Here is a 15,418-nt window from a genome sequence, read left to right on the forward strand (position 1 = left end):
CGCACCTGCAGATTCTAAGAATTCATTGTTTTTCATATCTGAACATGAATTCCACAGTGTGTGAATTGTCTAGATGTTCCTCAAAGTATACATTTATGTATCAAAGTTTGTCCCTCGGCCCTGAGACAAGGCCTCTAGACGTCAGAGGTGTAGTAGTGAAAATATCAGGCATGTATGAGTTAACCCTTAATGGTATGATGCCTATTGCTTACACAACAGTGCCACCTAGATATGAGCAGTTGATACGACATCAGTAGCAAAAGTGCATTCTGGGTAGTATTATGACGTCATGCTCCTTATCAATGCCCACACCCATCCAACAATGATTGGAAGTTCCAAACTCAGAGGGCGTGTTCATCTGATAAGTTTTGGGTTAAGAAACCAGTTACCAGAGAAAGAAAAAAAAAAAAAAAGGGGAAAGGAAAAAAAAAACAAACAAACAAAGAAACATTGGGATTATAGATCTCTGGAGAATCATTTGGATTATTGGGAAAAACTCTCGAGAGCTGGCTGCCCCAAGATTCTGCACATCACTTGACCCTTGGGTAATGTATATTTTTGTTTTATGTAGTATTGATCTAAATTAATTGGCTTGATACTTAGTCAGGTACCCGCTCATTTGCGGACGTGTAACGTTAGTTGCCACATCAGTATTCTCTCTTGTTTCAGTTACGATGCATATAACTGAATAAAGGGGATAATATTGGAGAAACTTTCTGTTGGGAATCTTAGTATTCCCTAGTTTGACATCAAGTCAATAATTTATAAGTTTTGTGCAATACTACCATACTACCCCATATCTGAGATTGGTCATCATTTTTGGGCAGAGCAAGGGCTCGTATCTGTCATCTTCTTGATTGAGTTTTCCGCATAATCCATTGATTGTATATCTCTCACAAATTTAAAGCTGTATTGCATAATATTCTTGTGTTGGTTGAGTCTTGTTTTGTTGGCATCATATAGTGGCGAATTCTGGGTACTGCATATCATTGTATATTTTGATTGTATATTAAACTATTGTATAATAAACCATTTATATTTTTGCATAGACGCTTGTACCCTGTTTTACTGATTGCACAAAATAATCAGGTTCTTGATCGAACTCGTTGTGAGATGATTATGTCCATCTCCTGGATCAATGTCGTTTGCATAATTTTTCTGTTGATCCGTTAATTTTTTTTTTTCATCTTTATATAAAGCATTTGCTTTGTATACCCGACAGCATGTGTAATGAAGCTCGGCCAGAGGGGCCAAGTCAGAGGTGGGAGGGAGAATCCCCCTCAGGCTCAGGCCTGCCCCTGGAGGAAAGGCATAAACATGTGATTTCTGGGATATTTGGTGCCACAAAGCGGGAGCTCCAATCGAATTGGTTTGTGCACCATTACTCTGCCCAAATCTCCTGGGAGGAAAGGACTTTTACCACGCAACTGCTAAGTATCAGAACTTTCTATGTTTTCTCCTTTTTATTTTACAATTGTTTGCCATTTATGTATGTCTCTTGTTAATCATTTTTTCCAACCAAGTGCTGTCTATTTTCTATACATTAAACCTAAAAGTTTGATGGTTTGTCTTGTAACCTTACGAACCTGTTAGCTCCATGAAGAGTGTGTGCGCAGTCTGAGGTGGTATGTTGTTTTTCCGTGAGGCCTACTATCGTGTGTGTGTGTGTGTCTGCTGCGAGTGGAACACTCGGTGTCCTGTCAACCTTATAACGGACGGGTGGTGGCGGCGGCAAAAGTTTCGTGTTATTGCATGGGTGTGCTTGCTGGCTTCAGGTGGCGATTTATGCTCCAGTTACGTCTCGGCGCAGGGCGCAACAGCGTGTGAGGACGGGAGGTGAATCGGCGTGAAGGGCTTGGGCAGCCCCTGTCACGTGACGTGGTGGGCTGGTCTGGTCCCCGGTACGTGACACACAGGATAGAGGATAAGTGTCTGATGGGCGGGGGTCCGACTGCTGGGATCCCTGCCGATCATGAGAACGTGGGACTGTGCTCCCCGGTTTGAATGGAGTGGCAGTCACACGTGCATGTCTGCCCCCATGTTCAAAAGGGGCACAAGGGCCTGTTCCTGTGATCCCACCCCTGGCTCCCCCAGCCGATATGGGATAAGTGGTCTTCTTGATGTATCCCAGTGCCTATTTGCACACAGCAGGGGAAAAGGGGTGAGAATGAACATACAGATTAGCAATCTGGAGTCAGCAGGAGAGTGCTATTTATGTAGTACCTTAATTAAAGGGGTTGTCCAGGATTGGAAAAACATGGCTGTTTCCTTTCAGAAACTGCACCATACCTGTCCGCAGGGTGTGTCGTATTGCTGCTTATCCCCATTCACTTCAATGACGCCGAGTTACCTTTACCAGGCACAACCCATGGACAGGTGCGGCGCTGTTTCTGGAGAAAAGCAGCCATGTCTAATTCTGGACAACCCTTCAATAGGGCTTTGGGAAAATGCCATCTGGACCCCCAGCGATCCCAGAGAATGAAAGCGCAGCAGCCAAGTTTAGGATTGTGGCCCCCTCATTCTCAGGATCAGTAGGGGTCCAAGAAGTCGGACTCTACTCATCTTAATGTTTTGACATAGCCTAGCAGGGGTTGTCTGCTAGAGTAAGTCACCTTGGACATGTCCTGTACATGGATGTAGCTGGCATTACGTCTCCAGGAAGTCCGTCTGTATAAGCCCCCATGAGGAATGTAGTGGCACGTATCTCTGAGCATCCGTGCACTGGAAGTGATCGTGTTACTAGGTTTTCCTCAGTCGAGGCACGTGTCAGACGACATTCCTCCTCTGCTTCTGCTGTCCTTACCTAACTCGACTCCATCTCCAGGGGAACATGTTGTTTTCGGTTACTGTTCCTCGCCAAGCTGTCGTCGGTGATGGTCTCCATAGCTTCGAGAACAGAGGCGTACAGACGCTCAGTGTGTCGATCGAGCTCTCCAGACTGTTTGGAAATCAATGTCAGCGTGTCCTTCAAAACTAAATAAAAAGTTAAGAAAAAAAGGTCACTGTACAGTAAGGTCTGCAAGGAAGCGATTACTAACACCGTTCCTGCCGTCCTGTGGGGGAATTCCTGCACCTGATGTCCCTGAAGACAGAGCATCCACCTTCCAAGCAGATCAAACATTAGGGGGAGAACAGCTTTTATTTTACCTACTTTCGAGTAGCTTTAGGCTCCATTCACACGTCCGCAAATGGGTCCGCATCCGTTCTGCAATTTTGCAGAACAGGTGCGAACCCATTCATTCTCTACAGGGACAGAAAAGATGCGGACAGCACACAGTGTGCTGTCCGCATCCACATTCCCGAACCTCCGGGCTTCGGCCCTGAACTTCCAGTCCGCGGCTCCGCAAAAAATAGAACATGTCCTATTCTTGTCCGCAAGTTCTATGGGGTGTGCCGGCCGGCTGTATTTCAGATCTGCAATTTGCGGATCCGCAATACACTACGGACGTGTGAACGGACCCTTAAAGTGTTTAAAGAATCTTAAAGGGGTATTCTACTTTAAGACATGAATGTCTGGTCATAGATTTGGGTTTCAGCATTGGGAACCACACCTACTGTATCTCCAGAACAGTAGGAGAGGCAGTCAGGATTATGGAAACAGCCAAGTCTGTTGCACTACGCTTTTTGCGTTCACCTCTTTTGGCCAAACTGAACTTTCCTAAACAGAGCACCCACACAAATGAAAACATATACAGCGTGGTATAGGGTGTTTTTTTTTTCTTTCAACATTGGGCCCATGGGTAATGGATGCCACTTCATGGCATCCCTTCGAACCCACTGTTGGAGGTAAAGATTGGGGGATACTATGCTCTCCAGATATGAACAGAGCCTAAAGCGGTCCATACAGCTCAACAGAGCTGCCCCTTGAGAATAAAAGGATCAGACATGTTGCAAGTCTAACAGCCCAATCCTTCTTTACCCCAACATCTGCTATCGGGAGGGGGGGTGATCTGAACACCCCGATACCCTTTAAATGGCCGGTCAGCCCTGCGTTATTCTAATGTGTCCTATTGCTTAAACAATGTTTTAATGTTAAAGGGATTGTCCAGGATAAGAAAAACATGGCTGCTTTCTTAGGCTACTTTCACACTTGCGTTTGGGGTTCCGCTTGTAAGATCCGTTTGAGGGCTCTCACAAGCGGCCCCGAACTGATCCGTACTGCCCCAATGCATTCTGAATGGATAAGGATTCATCAGTTTGGCTCCGTTTCGCCTCCATTCCGCTCTGGAGGCGAACACCAAAACGCAGCTTGCAGCGTTTTGGTGTCCGCCTGGCCGTGCGGAGCCAAACGGATCCGTCCTGACTTACAATGCAAGTCAATGGGGACGGATCCGCTTGACGTTCACACAATATGGTGCAATTGCAAACGGATCCGTCCCCCATTGACTTTCAATGTAAAGTCAGGAGTCCCTATTAATATGCCATCGGATCGGAGTTTTCTCCAATCAGATGGTATATATTAACTTGAAGCATCCCCATCACCATGGGAACGCCTCTATGTTAGAATATACCATCGGATTTGAGTTAGATCGTGAAAACTCAGATCCGACAGTATATTCTAACACAGAGGCGTTCCCATAGTGATGGGGACGCTTCAAGTTAGAATATACTAAGAACTGTGGACATAACAACCCCCTGCTGTCTGGCAGCACCTGATCTCTTAGGCTACTTTCACACTAGCGTTCGGGGCTCCGCTTGTGAGTTCCGTTTGAAGGGGCTCACAAGCGGCCCCGAACGGATCCGTCCAGCCCTAATGCATTCTGAGTGGATGTGGATCCGCTCAGAATGCATCAGTCTGGCACCGTTTGTCCTCCGCTCCGCTCAGCAGGCGGACCCCTGAATGCAGCTTGCAGCGTTCGGGTGTCCGCCTTGCCGTGCGGAGGCAAACGGATCCGTCTAGACTTACAATGTAAGTCAATGGGGACAGATCCGTTTGAAGTTGACACAATATGGCTCAATTTTCAAACGGATCCGTCCCCCATTGACTTTCAATGTAAAGTCAAAACGGATCCGTTTGCATTATCATGAACAAAAAAAAAAAATTATTTTTTTTGTTCATGGTAATGCAAACGGATCCGTTCTGAACGGATCTAAGCGTTTTCATAATAGGTGCGGATCCGTCTGTGCAGATACCAGACGGATCCGCACCAAACGCAGGTGTGAAAGTAGCCTTACAGGGCTCTGTGATCCGCAAAATTAACCCCTCAGGTGCCGCACCTGAGGGGTTAATTGTGCGTACCATAGCCCCCTGTAAGAGATCAGTACACGCCTCCGATAAGGTACAACACCTGACCGCGTAATCCCGCGATACTTTGACGCTGCTAGTCCGAGGTGTGCGACGCGAGACGCTCGATTGCTTTCCTGCACCGCTCGCCCCTCGCGTGACAAGACCGCGAACGTCTCAGCAGGAGGCAGGTAGGAACCTGAAAATTATTGCAGTTAACATTTCAACATCTAGTGACTAAGAGTCACCATTGAATATGGACATAAGAATACAATAACCTGTCCCAGATAACTGACTCTCTTGGTGGCTACGGCAGCTGAATAGAGGCTGCAGCTGATAAACTTTAGACGAGTTGTATATATCTATTACCATCTACCGTCTTTCCCCGAAAATAAGACATCCCCCGAAAATAAGACCTACTTCGAGTTTTGCCTCTCGCTGTAATATAAGGCATCCCCCCGAAAATAAGGCCTCCCCGATAATAAGGCCTCCCCGATAATAAGGCCCCGCCAGAATATAAGGCCCCTGACGCTACCATAGGGCGTCTGAATCCTCTGGACTGACGGAATCTGGCTGACTCGCGATTAGACAGTGAGTCGCGCGGGGCAGGAGCTGGGCACATTGTGTGGAATCTGGCTGGCACGGACACACAGGGGTGACTGAGGTGGTGGGGGGTAAATGTTTGATAAGGTAGTGGGGGATGTCTGGTGAAGGTGGGAGGGGGGAGAGAGACTAAATAATCCACTGTCCACTGGCACAGGGTAGTGGGATCACTTAAAATGACACAGGGGGATCAGAGGTGGGAATCAAAATGACACAGGATGATCAGAAGGGGGTACTACCGTAAAATGGTAATCCCCCTCCCCTCTGATTCTCTTGTGCCATTTTGATTCCCCCCTCTGATCCCCATGTGTCATGGAAAATAAGACATCCCCTGAAAATAAGACATAGCGCATTTTTGGGAGCAAAAATTAATATAAGACACTGTCTTATTTTCGGGGAAACAGGGTACCGTCAACTCTTCACAACAGTCACTGGTGGAATAACTAAATGTGACCTGCCGAAGAAATACACTCACCTAAAGAATTATTAGGAACACCATACTAATACGGTGTTGGACCCCCTTTTGCCTTCAGAACTGCCTTAATTCTACGTGGCATTGATTCAACAAGGTGCTGATAGCATTCTTTAGAAATGTTGGCCCATATTGATAGGATAGCATCTTGCAGTTGACGGAGATTTGAGGGATGCACATCCAGGGCACGAAGCTCCCGTTCCACCACATCCCAAAGATGCTCTATTGGGTTGAGATCTGGTGACTGTGGGGGCCATTTTAGTACAGTGAACTCATTGTCATGTTCAAGAAACCAATTTGAAATGATTCGAGCTTTGTGACATGGTGCATTATCCTGCTGGAAGTAGCCATCAGAGGATGGATACATATTCTCATTCTGTTTATGCCAAATTCGGACTCTACCATTTGAATGTCTCAACAGAAATCGAGACTCATCAGACCAGGCAACATTTTTCCAGTCTTCAACAGTCCAATTTTGGTGAGCTCGTGCAAATTGTAGCCTCTTTTTCCTATTTGTAGTGGAGATGAGTGGTACCCGGTGGGGTCTTCTGCTGTTGTAGCCCATCCGCCTCAAGGTTGTGCGTGTTGTGGCTTCACAAATGCTTTGCTGCATACCTCGGTTGTAACGAGTGGTTATTTCAGTCAACGTTGCTCTTCTATCAGCTTGAATCAGTCGGCCCATTCTCCTCTGACCTCTAGCATCCACAAGGCATTTTTGCCCACAGGACTGCCGCATACTGGATGTTTTTCCCTTTTCACACCATTCTTTGTAAACCCTAGAAATGGTTGTGCATGAAAATCCCAGTAACTGAGCAGATTGTGAAATACTCAGACCGGCCCGTCTGGCACCAACAACCATGTCACGCTCAAAATTGCTCAAATCACCTTTCTTTCCCATTCTGACATTCAGTTTGGAGTTCAGGAGATTGTCTTGACCAGGACCACCCCCCTAAATGCATTGAAGCAACTGCCATGTGATTGGTTGACTAGATAATTGCATTAATGAGAAATAGAACAGGTGTTCCTAATAATTCTTTAGGTGAGTGTATATAGAGTATTGCTTTTTGAGTATTACCTGGTATATTGAGACATTCACATACAAAGCCTGGAGGACTGAAGCACTATTGACCCATTGATATGAATCGTTTATCCCAGGGAGTAAGTTGCTCAAAGTTGCTTAAAGCGATACTTACAGCCATACCAGTGACTCTCGCCATACATTGTGGGGACAGAGTGTTCAATTACTACGCTTTATCAAGTGAATTTCTTGGGATCATTTGAATGTTCTTATAATTTTTAGTTATTTTTGTGTAATATATTGTATGTATTTTATGCTCTATATTTTATTCTATTTGTAACCTTCCATTAAATATTTCCATTATGGTACAAATGTTGTGAGTGCTCACTCACTCTCTATTTTACCTCTATACTACGCTACTTTGGGGTAGGGCACCCCTGTTGTGAGTTAGTAGCACCTTACATAGTCATTAGGTGTGAGCCAACACCTTGTATTACATATTCTAACATGAAGCATCCCCATCACCATGGGAACGCCTCTGTGTTAGAATATACTGTCGGATCTGAGTTTTCACGATGTGAAAACTCAGATCTGAAAAAGCTGTTTATGCAGACGGATCCGCACCGAACGCAAGTGTGAAAGTAGCCTTACTAATAGAGCCTCACATCTGACCATAGGTTGTGTGTGGTATTGCAGCTGAGCTCCATTGTAGTGGATGGAGCCAAGTTGCAATACCATGCACCACAAACTGTGGATAGATGCTGTTTTTGGAAGAAAGCAACCATCCTGGACAACCCCACAAATCATTTTTTTTAAATACATTTTTGTTGATTATATATATTTTTTTCCATATCACTATATAAAAAAAAACTAAAAAAACATTGAAATCCTACAATTTCCACTGTGACCACTAGCCCTAATAATATGTCAACACTTCCTGTTCTGTAGAAATCACTTTCAGCAGTCAGCTTATTATCAAAGGCAGGATTACAATGGCAGGTAACACCTATATACCTTCCAGGTAGAGTGACCTCTGCGGGGGTCACAGGGCATGCCTACAAAACTCTCCCATGGGAGTCAATGAGGTCCCCTCCAGACCATTGTGTCTATGGCTTGTGTGGGTGCTGTAAAGGGTATCACTGCATGCTTGACATTATTAGGCCTAGTAGTCAGCACAAAAACTGGATGATTTTTGTATTCTTTTTGCCCAACAACTGTATTCTAGAGAATGGGAAGAAACTGATGATAAAAGCATTTCTACTGACATTAAGGGGAAGTAATCCAACCCCACAATGTATGTCGTGTGCATGTACTAGGTGCATCACGTCCTAATGTAGGTAACAGACTGCACACAGGTACTGAGCAGACTACTATGGAGTCAAGGCCTAATACTTTATACAGCAGTGGTCTCCAGCCAATGGCTTTAGCCATCAGGGCATATTGGGAGTTGTACTTTTACAACAGCTGTGCACCCCACATCGCAGTGCGGACCCACTGACTTCAATGGGTCCAAGATCTGCAAGATGCAGCCAAACATAGGACATGTCCTATCTTTTGCGGAGGCATGGACCCAGATCACATGGCTTGCTTCCTGGTTGGTGCCATGTTGTCCTAACTTTGGCCGCTTCTTACGAATCGCAAACCCAAAGAAGTCAATTGGTCATGGGCGCAGTCTGTGGTTTGGGGATCCGTAGCTTTCAGTCTGCAAAACCCCCGGGGACGACACGCAGTCGTGTGAATGCGGCCTACGCCTGGTTGCTTTAGGTGTGACCAATAAGGGTCCCACAGCCTAACATGGTGCTATGCATTACGCTGTGATATCATGACAGTGCACCCGCACCTACCTGAGGAATTGAGGGCCAAAGATCTCACCAGAGACTCGCCGTCCTTCATAACCGCGTTGGCAAGGACTTGCTGCTCCGCTACATCTTTCTTAAGTTTCTGGAAGAAGAGAAATAGTGAATATACAACACTGCAATGTTCCTGCAGCGCTAAAATCACGTGATTGCAAATCAGGGAGGTTCTCCTGTGAAACGAATGTTTAAGGGGTTTCCGGTCAGAAGTATTTATCAGCTATTCACTAGATGTTAGACCACCAGAATGGTGGACCAGGGTACCTGTGCCCTCCCAGTTGTAAGACTACGGCTAAGGCCGAATGCACATGGCCGTGAACGGTCCGTGGTATGCCGGCCTCCAGGCATACCACGGACCACACTCGGACCGTGTTTTCCAGGCCAAGCGCGGTCGGAAGCGGGAACTATTAATAAGGGAGTCCACTGTTTAGGACTCATCTATTAACCACATCATCTTTCAGTTTGGAGGCCCTAATGCGTACTGAGCAGTTAAGTGCACTGAGGGCGGGCCAAAGCCACACTGTGCACACCTTGCTCCTGCTTCCTCTGCCAGCCCCACCTCTCCTTAAATCCTAAACAGTCATCTTGCCTGGACCTGTCAATCAAGAGGGAGATGGAGGGGCTGGAAAGGAAAGCAGGGTGCACAAGTGGCTTGGACCCGCCCTCAGTGCACTTATTTGCTTATTTGCATATGGACTTTTTCTCCAGAATGAAGCAGCTAATCGCTAAGTGAACAGTATCAATACAGTCAGCTGAGCTAGCCCTTGAAGGCAGTGTGCCTGGTTTAAAAGTGAGCTTCCTGGTGACAGAATTCCTTTAACCCCTTCCTGACTAGCTGGTTGGGTCTTTAAAGAGGACCTGCCCCCTCTCCTCACATGTCAGTTTTAGTAACTACTTGCATTCCCCATGTAATAACAATCCTGGAGCATCTATTCTTATGGCTCTATGTTGTCTGCAGTAAGGGTACGCACAGATCGTTGTTAACAGTTGGGGTGTGTGTCCCTATACAGTCTTAGGGTCCATTCACACGTCTGTAGAATGGGTTCGCATCATTTCCGCAATTCTGCAGAACGGGTGCGGACCCATCCATTCTCAATGCGGACGGAAAGTATGCGAATCCACATTTCCGGTCCGTGGCTCCCGAAAAAAACTTAACATGTCCCATTCTTGTCCGCAATAGCTGTATTGCTGATCCGCAATACACTACGGACCGGTGAATGGACCCTTACACTGGCAGCAATGATGAGACAGTGTCAGACTGCGCAGGAACCCCCCCCCCCCAACTGGTAACACCCATCTGCACCCTTACTGCAGACTGCAGAAATTCATTTATAGGTTTCTAGTAGGAATAAGGGAGGAAGGCACAATATACAGTTACAAGAATAGATGCTCCAGAATTGTTATTACATGGGGAATGCAAAAACAGGCATGTCAGGAGAGGCGATACATCCTCTTAAAAAGATGCCGCCAGCTCCGGAGTGAAGTGAGTGCCTTAGCCATCGGGTGTCTGTTGATTTAGATTTAACCCCTCGGATGCTGTGGTCATTTGCACCCTGCTGCTTTATTCAGCAGTATGGGGCTGCAGTAGAAGAGTACAAGTGCTCGGCTAGCTCCCGCTGTCCATAGAGCTGAATGGAGCGCGGACAAGCACTTGTGTCTGCCACTCTATTCAAAATGGAAGCACAAGCCTCCGTTCTTGTGATCAGCCAGGGCCCAGACAGCTGGAGCCCCCCAGTCAGACACTTATCCCCCGTTAATGTAAATGAAAGGTACAGGTGCAGCAGTCTATGGGCAGGTCACGGTGCCGGGGCTCTCCTACCAGGTAAAGGCTGAGCGCTAGCTGAATGCTCTCCACATTTGGCTTTGGAGCGGTCCAGTTGTCAGTCACTTCTGCCACGCTGTACAACCATTCAATCAGCCGGTCCAGGTGCTGGCAGAACTTCTGTTAACAATGGAGAACAGCAGGTTACAAATTTCTGACTCTTCACCCATCTCGATATATATACACACACATATTATGCATACCCCACAATACCACACATTATACAACTTTTGTGAACTGTACACTATGCTTTTCTATTTTGGCATATGCAGTGTGCATGGGTGCCTATAAACACGTTAGGCCTGTATACATACATAGGCCATAATGAAAATGAAGTGTGAACAGAGCCTTACTACAACAATATCCCCTACCCTATAACCACAACAAAACCTCATCTACTGATAGTCTTCAGACCAATGTTCAGAGTTTTTTCGTACATGTTGAGCCAAACCATGCTCCTATCACACAACCTAAGACTAAAGTTGGCCATACACATCCAATAGCTGCCGAATGAACGATACTTCGGCCAACACCTATCTCTCCTGACTACTCCATACTCCAGCCGAAGCTCTGCCAGACCCCATTATAGTATCTGGCAGGGGCTCTGCCACACATGTGAAACTGGCCTAAGTAAAAGTTCACTAACAAACGTTGGAAGATTTTTTTTTTTATACCTGAATTCTTTGGACAAGAGAGTTATTTTCTCTGAATGAGGCACATCCAGAAATGTCCAAGCCCTCTGATGACACCCTTCCATCGAGCATGTCTCTCAGTGACGAAAAACGATTTATTTTAGATTCATCATGGCTGAAGAAGTCAGAGAGATATTTTCGGTCTTTGGGGCCATCACCAGCGCATGTCGTTTTGGCACCAGATCGTTGGTCTTTGTCGCTTACAGTTAAAGAGAGGTCCTTCAAATGTGTGGCCAGGTTCTCTAACTCTTTCAGAGTTGGCGGTAAGGAAAGATATTCCTCATCAGTGTCCAAATCTTTGTGGAGTGGGAGAACACTGGTCGTAGGCAGAAACATTCCGGACCCGTGAGAACAATCTCCGGATGGCTTATCAAGCACATCATATTTGGAGGGGGGAGGACTAGTGGTGCATACCTTGGTGAAATCCAACTTACTGGCGTAAGACGAGAAGTCTTCACACAAAGTTGACCCTGGAGGGTTTTGTAAACCATGATAATCAGTTCTTTTAAGTAATGGTGTTGAAAAGGCAAACGGTGAACTCTCATAATTTCTATGTGTATGTCGATTAGTCTTTGCTTTGTGGTCTTCTCTATATTTAGAAAAACCAAACTTATTGTCATAAGAAGCATTGTAGCTATCAAGGTCTATACCGGAGTCATGCCAAAACACATTGGCCTCATCTTCCTCATCATCTTTATCAATAAGATACTTAGGATTCAAGGGATAGGTATAATCTAACAAGTCCCGATACTCTTTATTTGGATCCCAATGGGGAGACGTTCGGTCAGGGCGTGGAGGGAGAGCGTTTGGGATTGCACAGGCCCAGTATTGTTCGGAGAACGTCTGGGAATACTTCTCAGAACAACTTATGTCGTTAAAGTTAGTCTGCAACGACCTACATGCCCCTGAATGTGGCCTATACTTAGAATGCGCCACCGAAAGATCACATGTTGAGCATGAAGAGTCCAAAATAGTCCTCGATCTTGGTCTGTCCTGGAGAAGATCATCACTGTCATCAGACATTGTCCTGGCAGACTCAGCTCCTGAAGGCATATGTTCTGGGCTGTGTATGTACTGATAGCCTGATCTGTTCAATGGGAAGACCTTCTCTCTATGTGAATCCATCTTCAATCAGTGAAAGCTCATCCAGGCATCATATAATCTACTCCTCCCTGGAAGATAAAGTGAAAAAGTTAGTCACTTGCTGTGAAAGATCATCAATTCTGCACATAGTAGAGTAAGACCCCTTGCTGATGAGCATGAGCGGAATAGGTCCGGATGCGTTGCGAATGCGTTCAGTGAAAAATGCGAGATTTTGCAAGAAAGTTCATTCAGTTTAGTATGCGATCGCGTTCAGTTTTTATCATGCGGGTGCAATGCGATTTAATGCGTTTTGCACGCGCCTGATAAAAAACTGAAGGTATACAAACAACATCTCTTAGCAACCATCCGTGAAAAACGCATTGCATCCGCACTTGCTTGAGGATGAGATGGGATTTTCACGCAGCTCCATTCATTTCTATGGGGCCAGCGTTGCGTGAAAACCAACGCTCATGTACACAGCCCCATTGAAATTAATGGGTCCGGATTCCGTGCGGGCGCAATGCGTTCGCATCATGCATTGCACCCGCACGGAATACTCACTCGTGTGAAAGGGGCCTAAGGGTTATATTTTATAGCCCTTACTCGTTTTATATACACACTTAAATAGAGAATGCTATCAATCACGGATAACACCTCCCTCGTGTACAGTTATCAGTGACTGACAGCTTTCTCTGTATACACACTTACACAGAGAATGCTATCAATCACTGAATAGACCACCCTTGTGTACAGCTATTGGTGACTGACAGATATCTCTGTATACAACCTTACACAGAGAATACTAACAATCACTAATAACACCTCCCCGTATACAGCCATCAGTGACTTACAACTATTTCTGTATACAGACTTACACAGATTATGCCACCAATCACTGATAAAACCTCCCCACGTACAGCTGAAGTCAAAAAAAGGCAGAGCTATAAATGTATACATTACAAGTTTTACTGAATCTTTTGCCAGACAAATATATACCAATCTGCTCAGATCCTGTTGTATAATAGATTGTAGACACCGGCCATGTGCGTTCCGCATTTTACGGACGGCACTATAATAGAAATGCCTATTATTGTCCGTGGCTGCAGACTAGAATAGGACACGCAAAATTGTGGAACGGATGCGGACCCATTATGCGAACTTGTGAATGGATCCTTAACTGATGTAATTTTTAGAAAATAGATTTCCATTGTGTTAAAGTATTAATTGGGAGGGAGGCTGCACTATACGGTGGTGGAAACGTTTTCGGCCGCCATTTTGATATCTGTTACATTGAATTCAGCTCAGGTTTTCCAATAGGAATAGGATCATGTGGTATATCAGTCTCAGCTAGAAATTACTTAAAAACACACTGGAAGGGTCAGTTTTGACTTACCTGTTCAGGAGTTAAAAGGGTTGGCCCATCTCATATAAATGTGTGATAGCTGCAGGTCCCACCTCTGGAAATTGCACCTATTTCTAAAACAGAGTCCGCAAACTGAAGGAAAGCAGACAGCGCATGTGCGGCCACCCTCCATTAATTTCTATGGGAGTGCCGAAAATAGCCAAGCAGCGCGCTGGGCTATTTTTGAAAGTACCATAGAAAATAATGGGAAGCGCACCATGCAAACGCGGCCACCGCTCCATTCACTTCTACGGCAATGATGGAAATAGCCAGTGCTCGGCTATTTTCAGTGCTCCCAAAAAATGAATGGGGGGCGGCCGCGCATGTGCAGCGTGCTCTCCTTCACTTTGCAGGCTCCTTTCTAGAGATAGGTGTGGGTCTCACCTCTGGGACTCGCACCTATCAGACATTGGGGTATATCCTAGTGATATTCCCCCAATGTATGATATAAAACAACCCCGCCATTCTTTCAGATGCACATGGTTAAACGTTTACCCCAGCCCACGTATACACGCGGAAGAACTGCAGGTGATGCTTCTTCACAGCGCTGTAAGATTCACCATTTCTGGTGAGCTATACTGCACACTTCCAGGGTGTTCCTGAGTAAATTCTAGCCAAGCTTGATATATCAAATGACCCCCCCCTCTTACCACTGGAAAAACCTGAGCTGAATTCAATATGACGAATTTCAAAAGGGAGGCCAAACACGTTTTTCACCACCAAATCATGAAGCCTCCCTCCCAGTTTTCTACAAATTACACCAGTTAAACGGGCGTGTCCTGACTTCTGCCTCACCCTGTACTACACGTCATGGAGACAGGTTGTATTTAACGATGATCTGTAAGCCCGCCACTTTCTATTTCATGAAATACTTGTATTCCCCATAAAAAGAACAAATTCCAAAGTATATTTTCTTAGAACCCTGCATCGTGTCATTCCTCTGTTATCCCTCCTGGAAATGCAGGAATAAACGGACACAAATCTGGCTTCAAATTAATCGCCATCTATGTAATGGATTGGTGGTCATGTCCACCCGAGTGGGAGACGCTTCGACGGTGCTTACCGGCAGGGGCTGTCTCTTGGCACTGTTATGGAGCCTTCACTTGGTGGAAAATAATGACAGAAAATCTGCAACGTCTAGACTTCCCCCATGTTATCCTATGGGGCTGAAAGTGGTCTATCCCTGCGTTGTGTTCCACTGTGGAATTTTGTGTTGCGGATTTTCTGGATGAGAATCTCTTCATTCAAT

The 15,418-nt window shown here is 45.7% G+C and overlaps 1 protein-coding gene across 1 annotated transcript in view; it reads right to left on the reverse strand.

The window, feature by feature from the left end:
• The window catches only part of CEP68 (centrosomal protein 68), a 57,747-nt gene that overhangs the window by 22,861 nt on the left and 19,468 nt on the right, over positions 1–15,418 (reverse strand). The window contains exons 2-5 of the mRNA XM_040430109.1: positions 11,667–12,856; positions 10,990–11,112; positions 9,162–9,258; positions 2,804–2,973 (exon numbers count right to left, since the gene is read on the reverse strand). Coding sequence (XP_040286043.1) covers positions 2,804–2,973; positions 9,162–9,258; positions 10,990–11,112; positions 11,667–12,809 — 1,533 coding nt within the window. The 5' untranslated portion in view covers positions 12,810–12,856. The remainder of the gene's footprint in view (positions 1–2,803; positions 2,974–9,161; positions 9,259–10,989; positions 11,113–11,666; positions 12,857–15,418) is intronic.

This window comes from Bufo bufo, chromosome 4, assembly GCF_905171765.1.
Source record: "Bufo bufo chromosome 4, aBufBuf1.1, whole genome shotgun sequence".
NCBI lineage: Eukaryota > Metazoa > Chordata > Amphibia > Anura > Bufonidae > Bufo > Bufo bufo.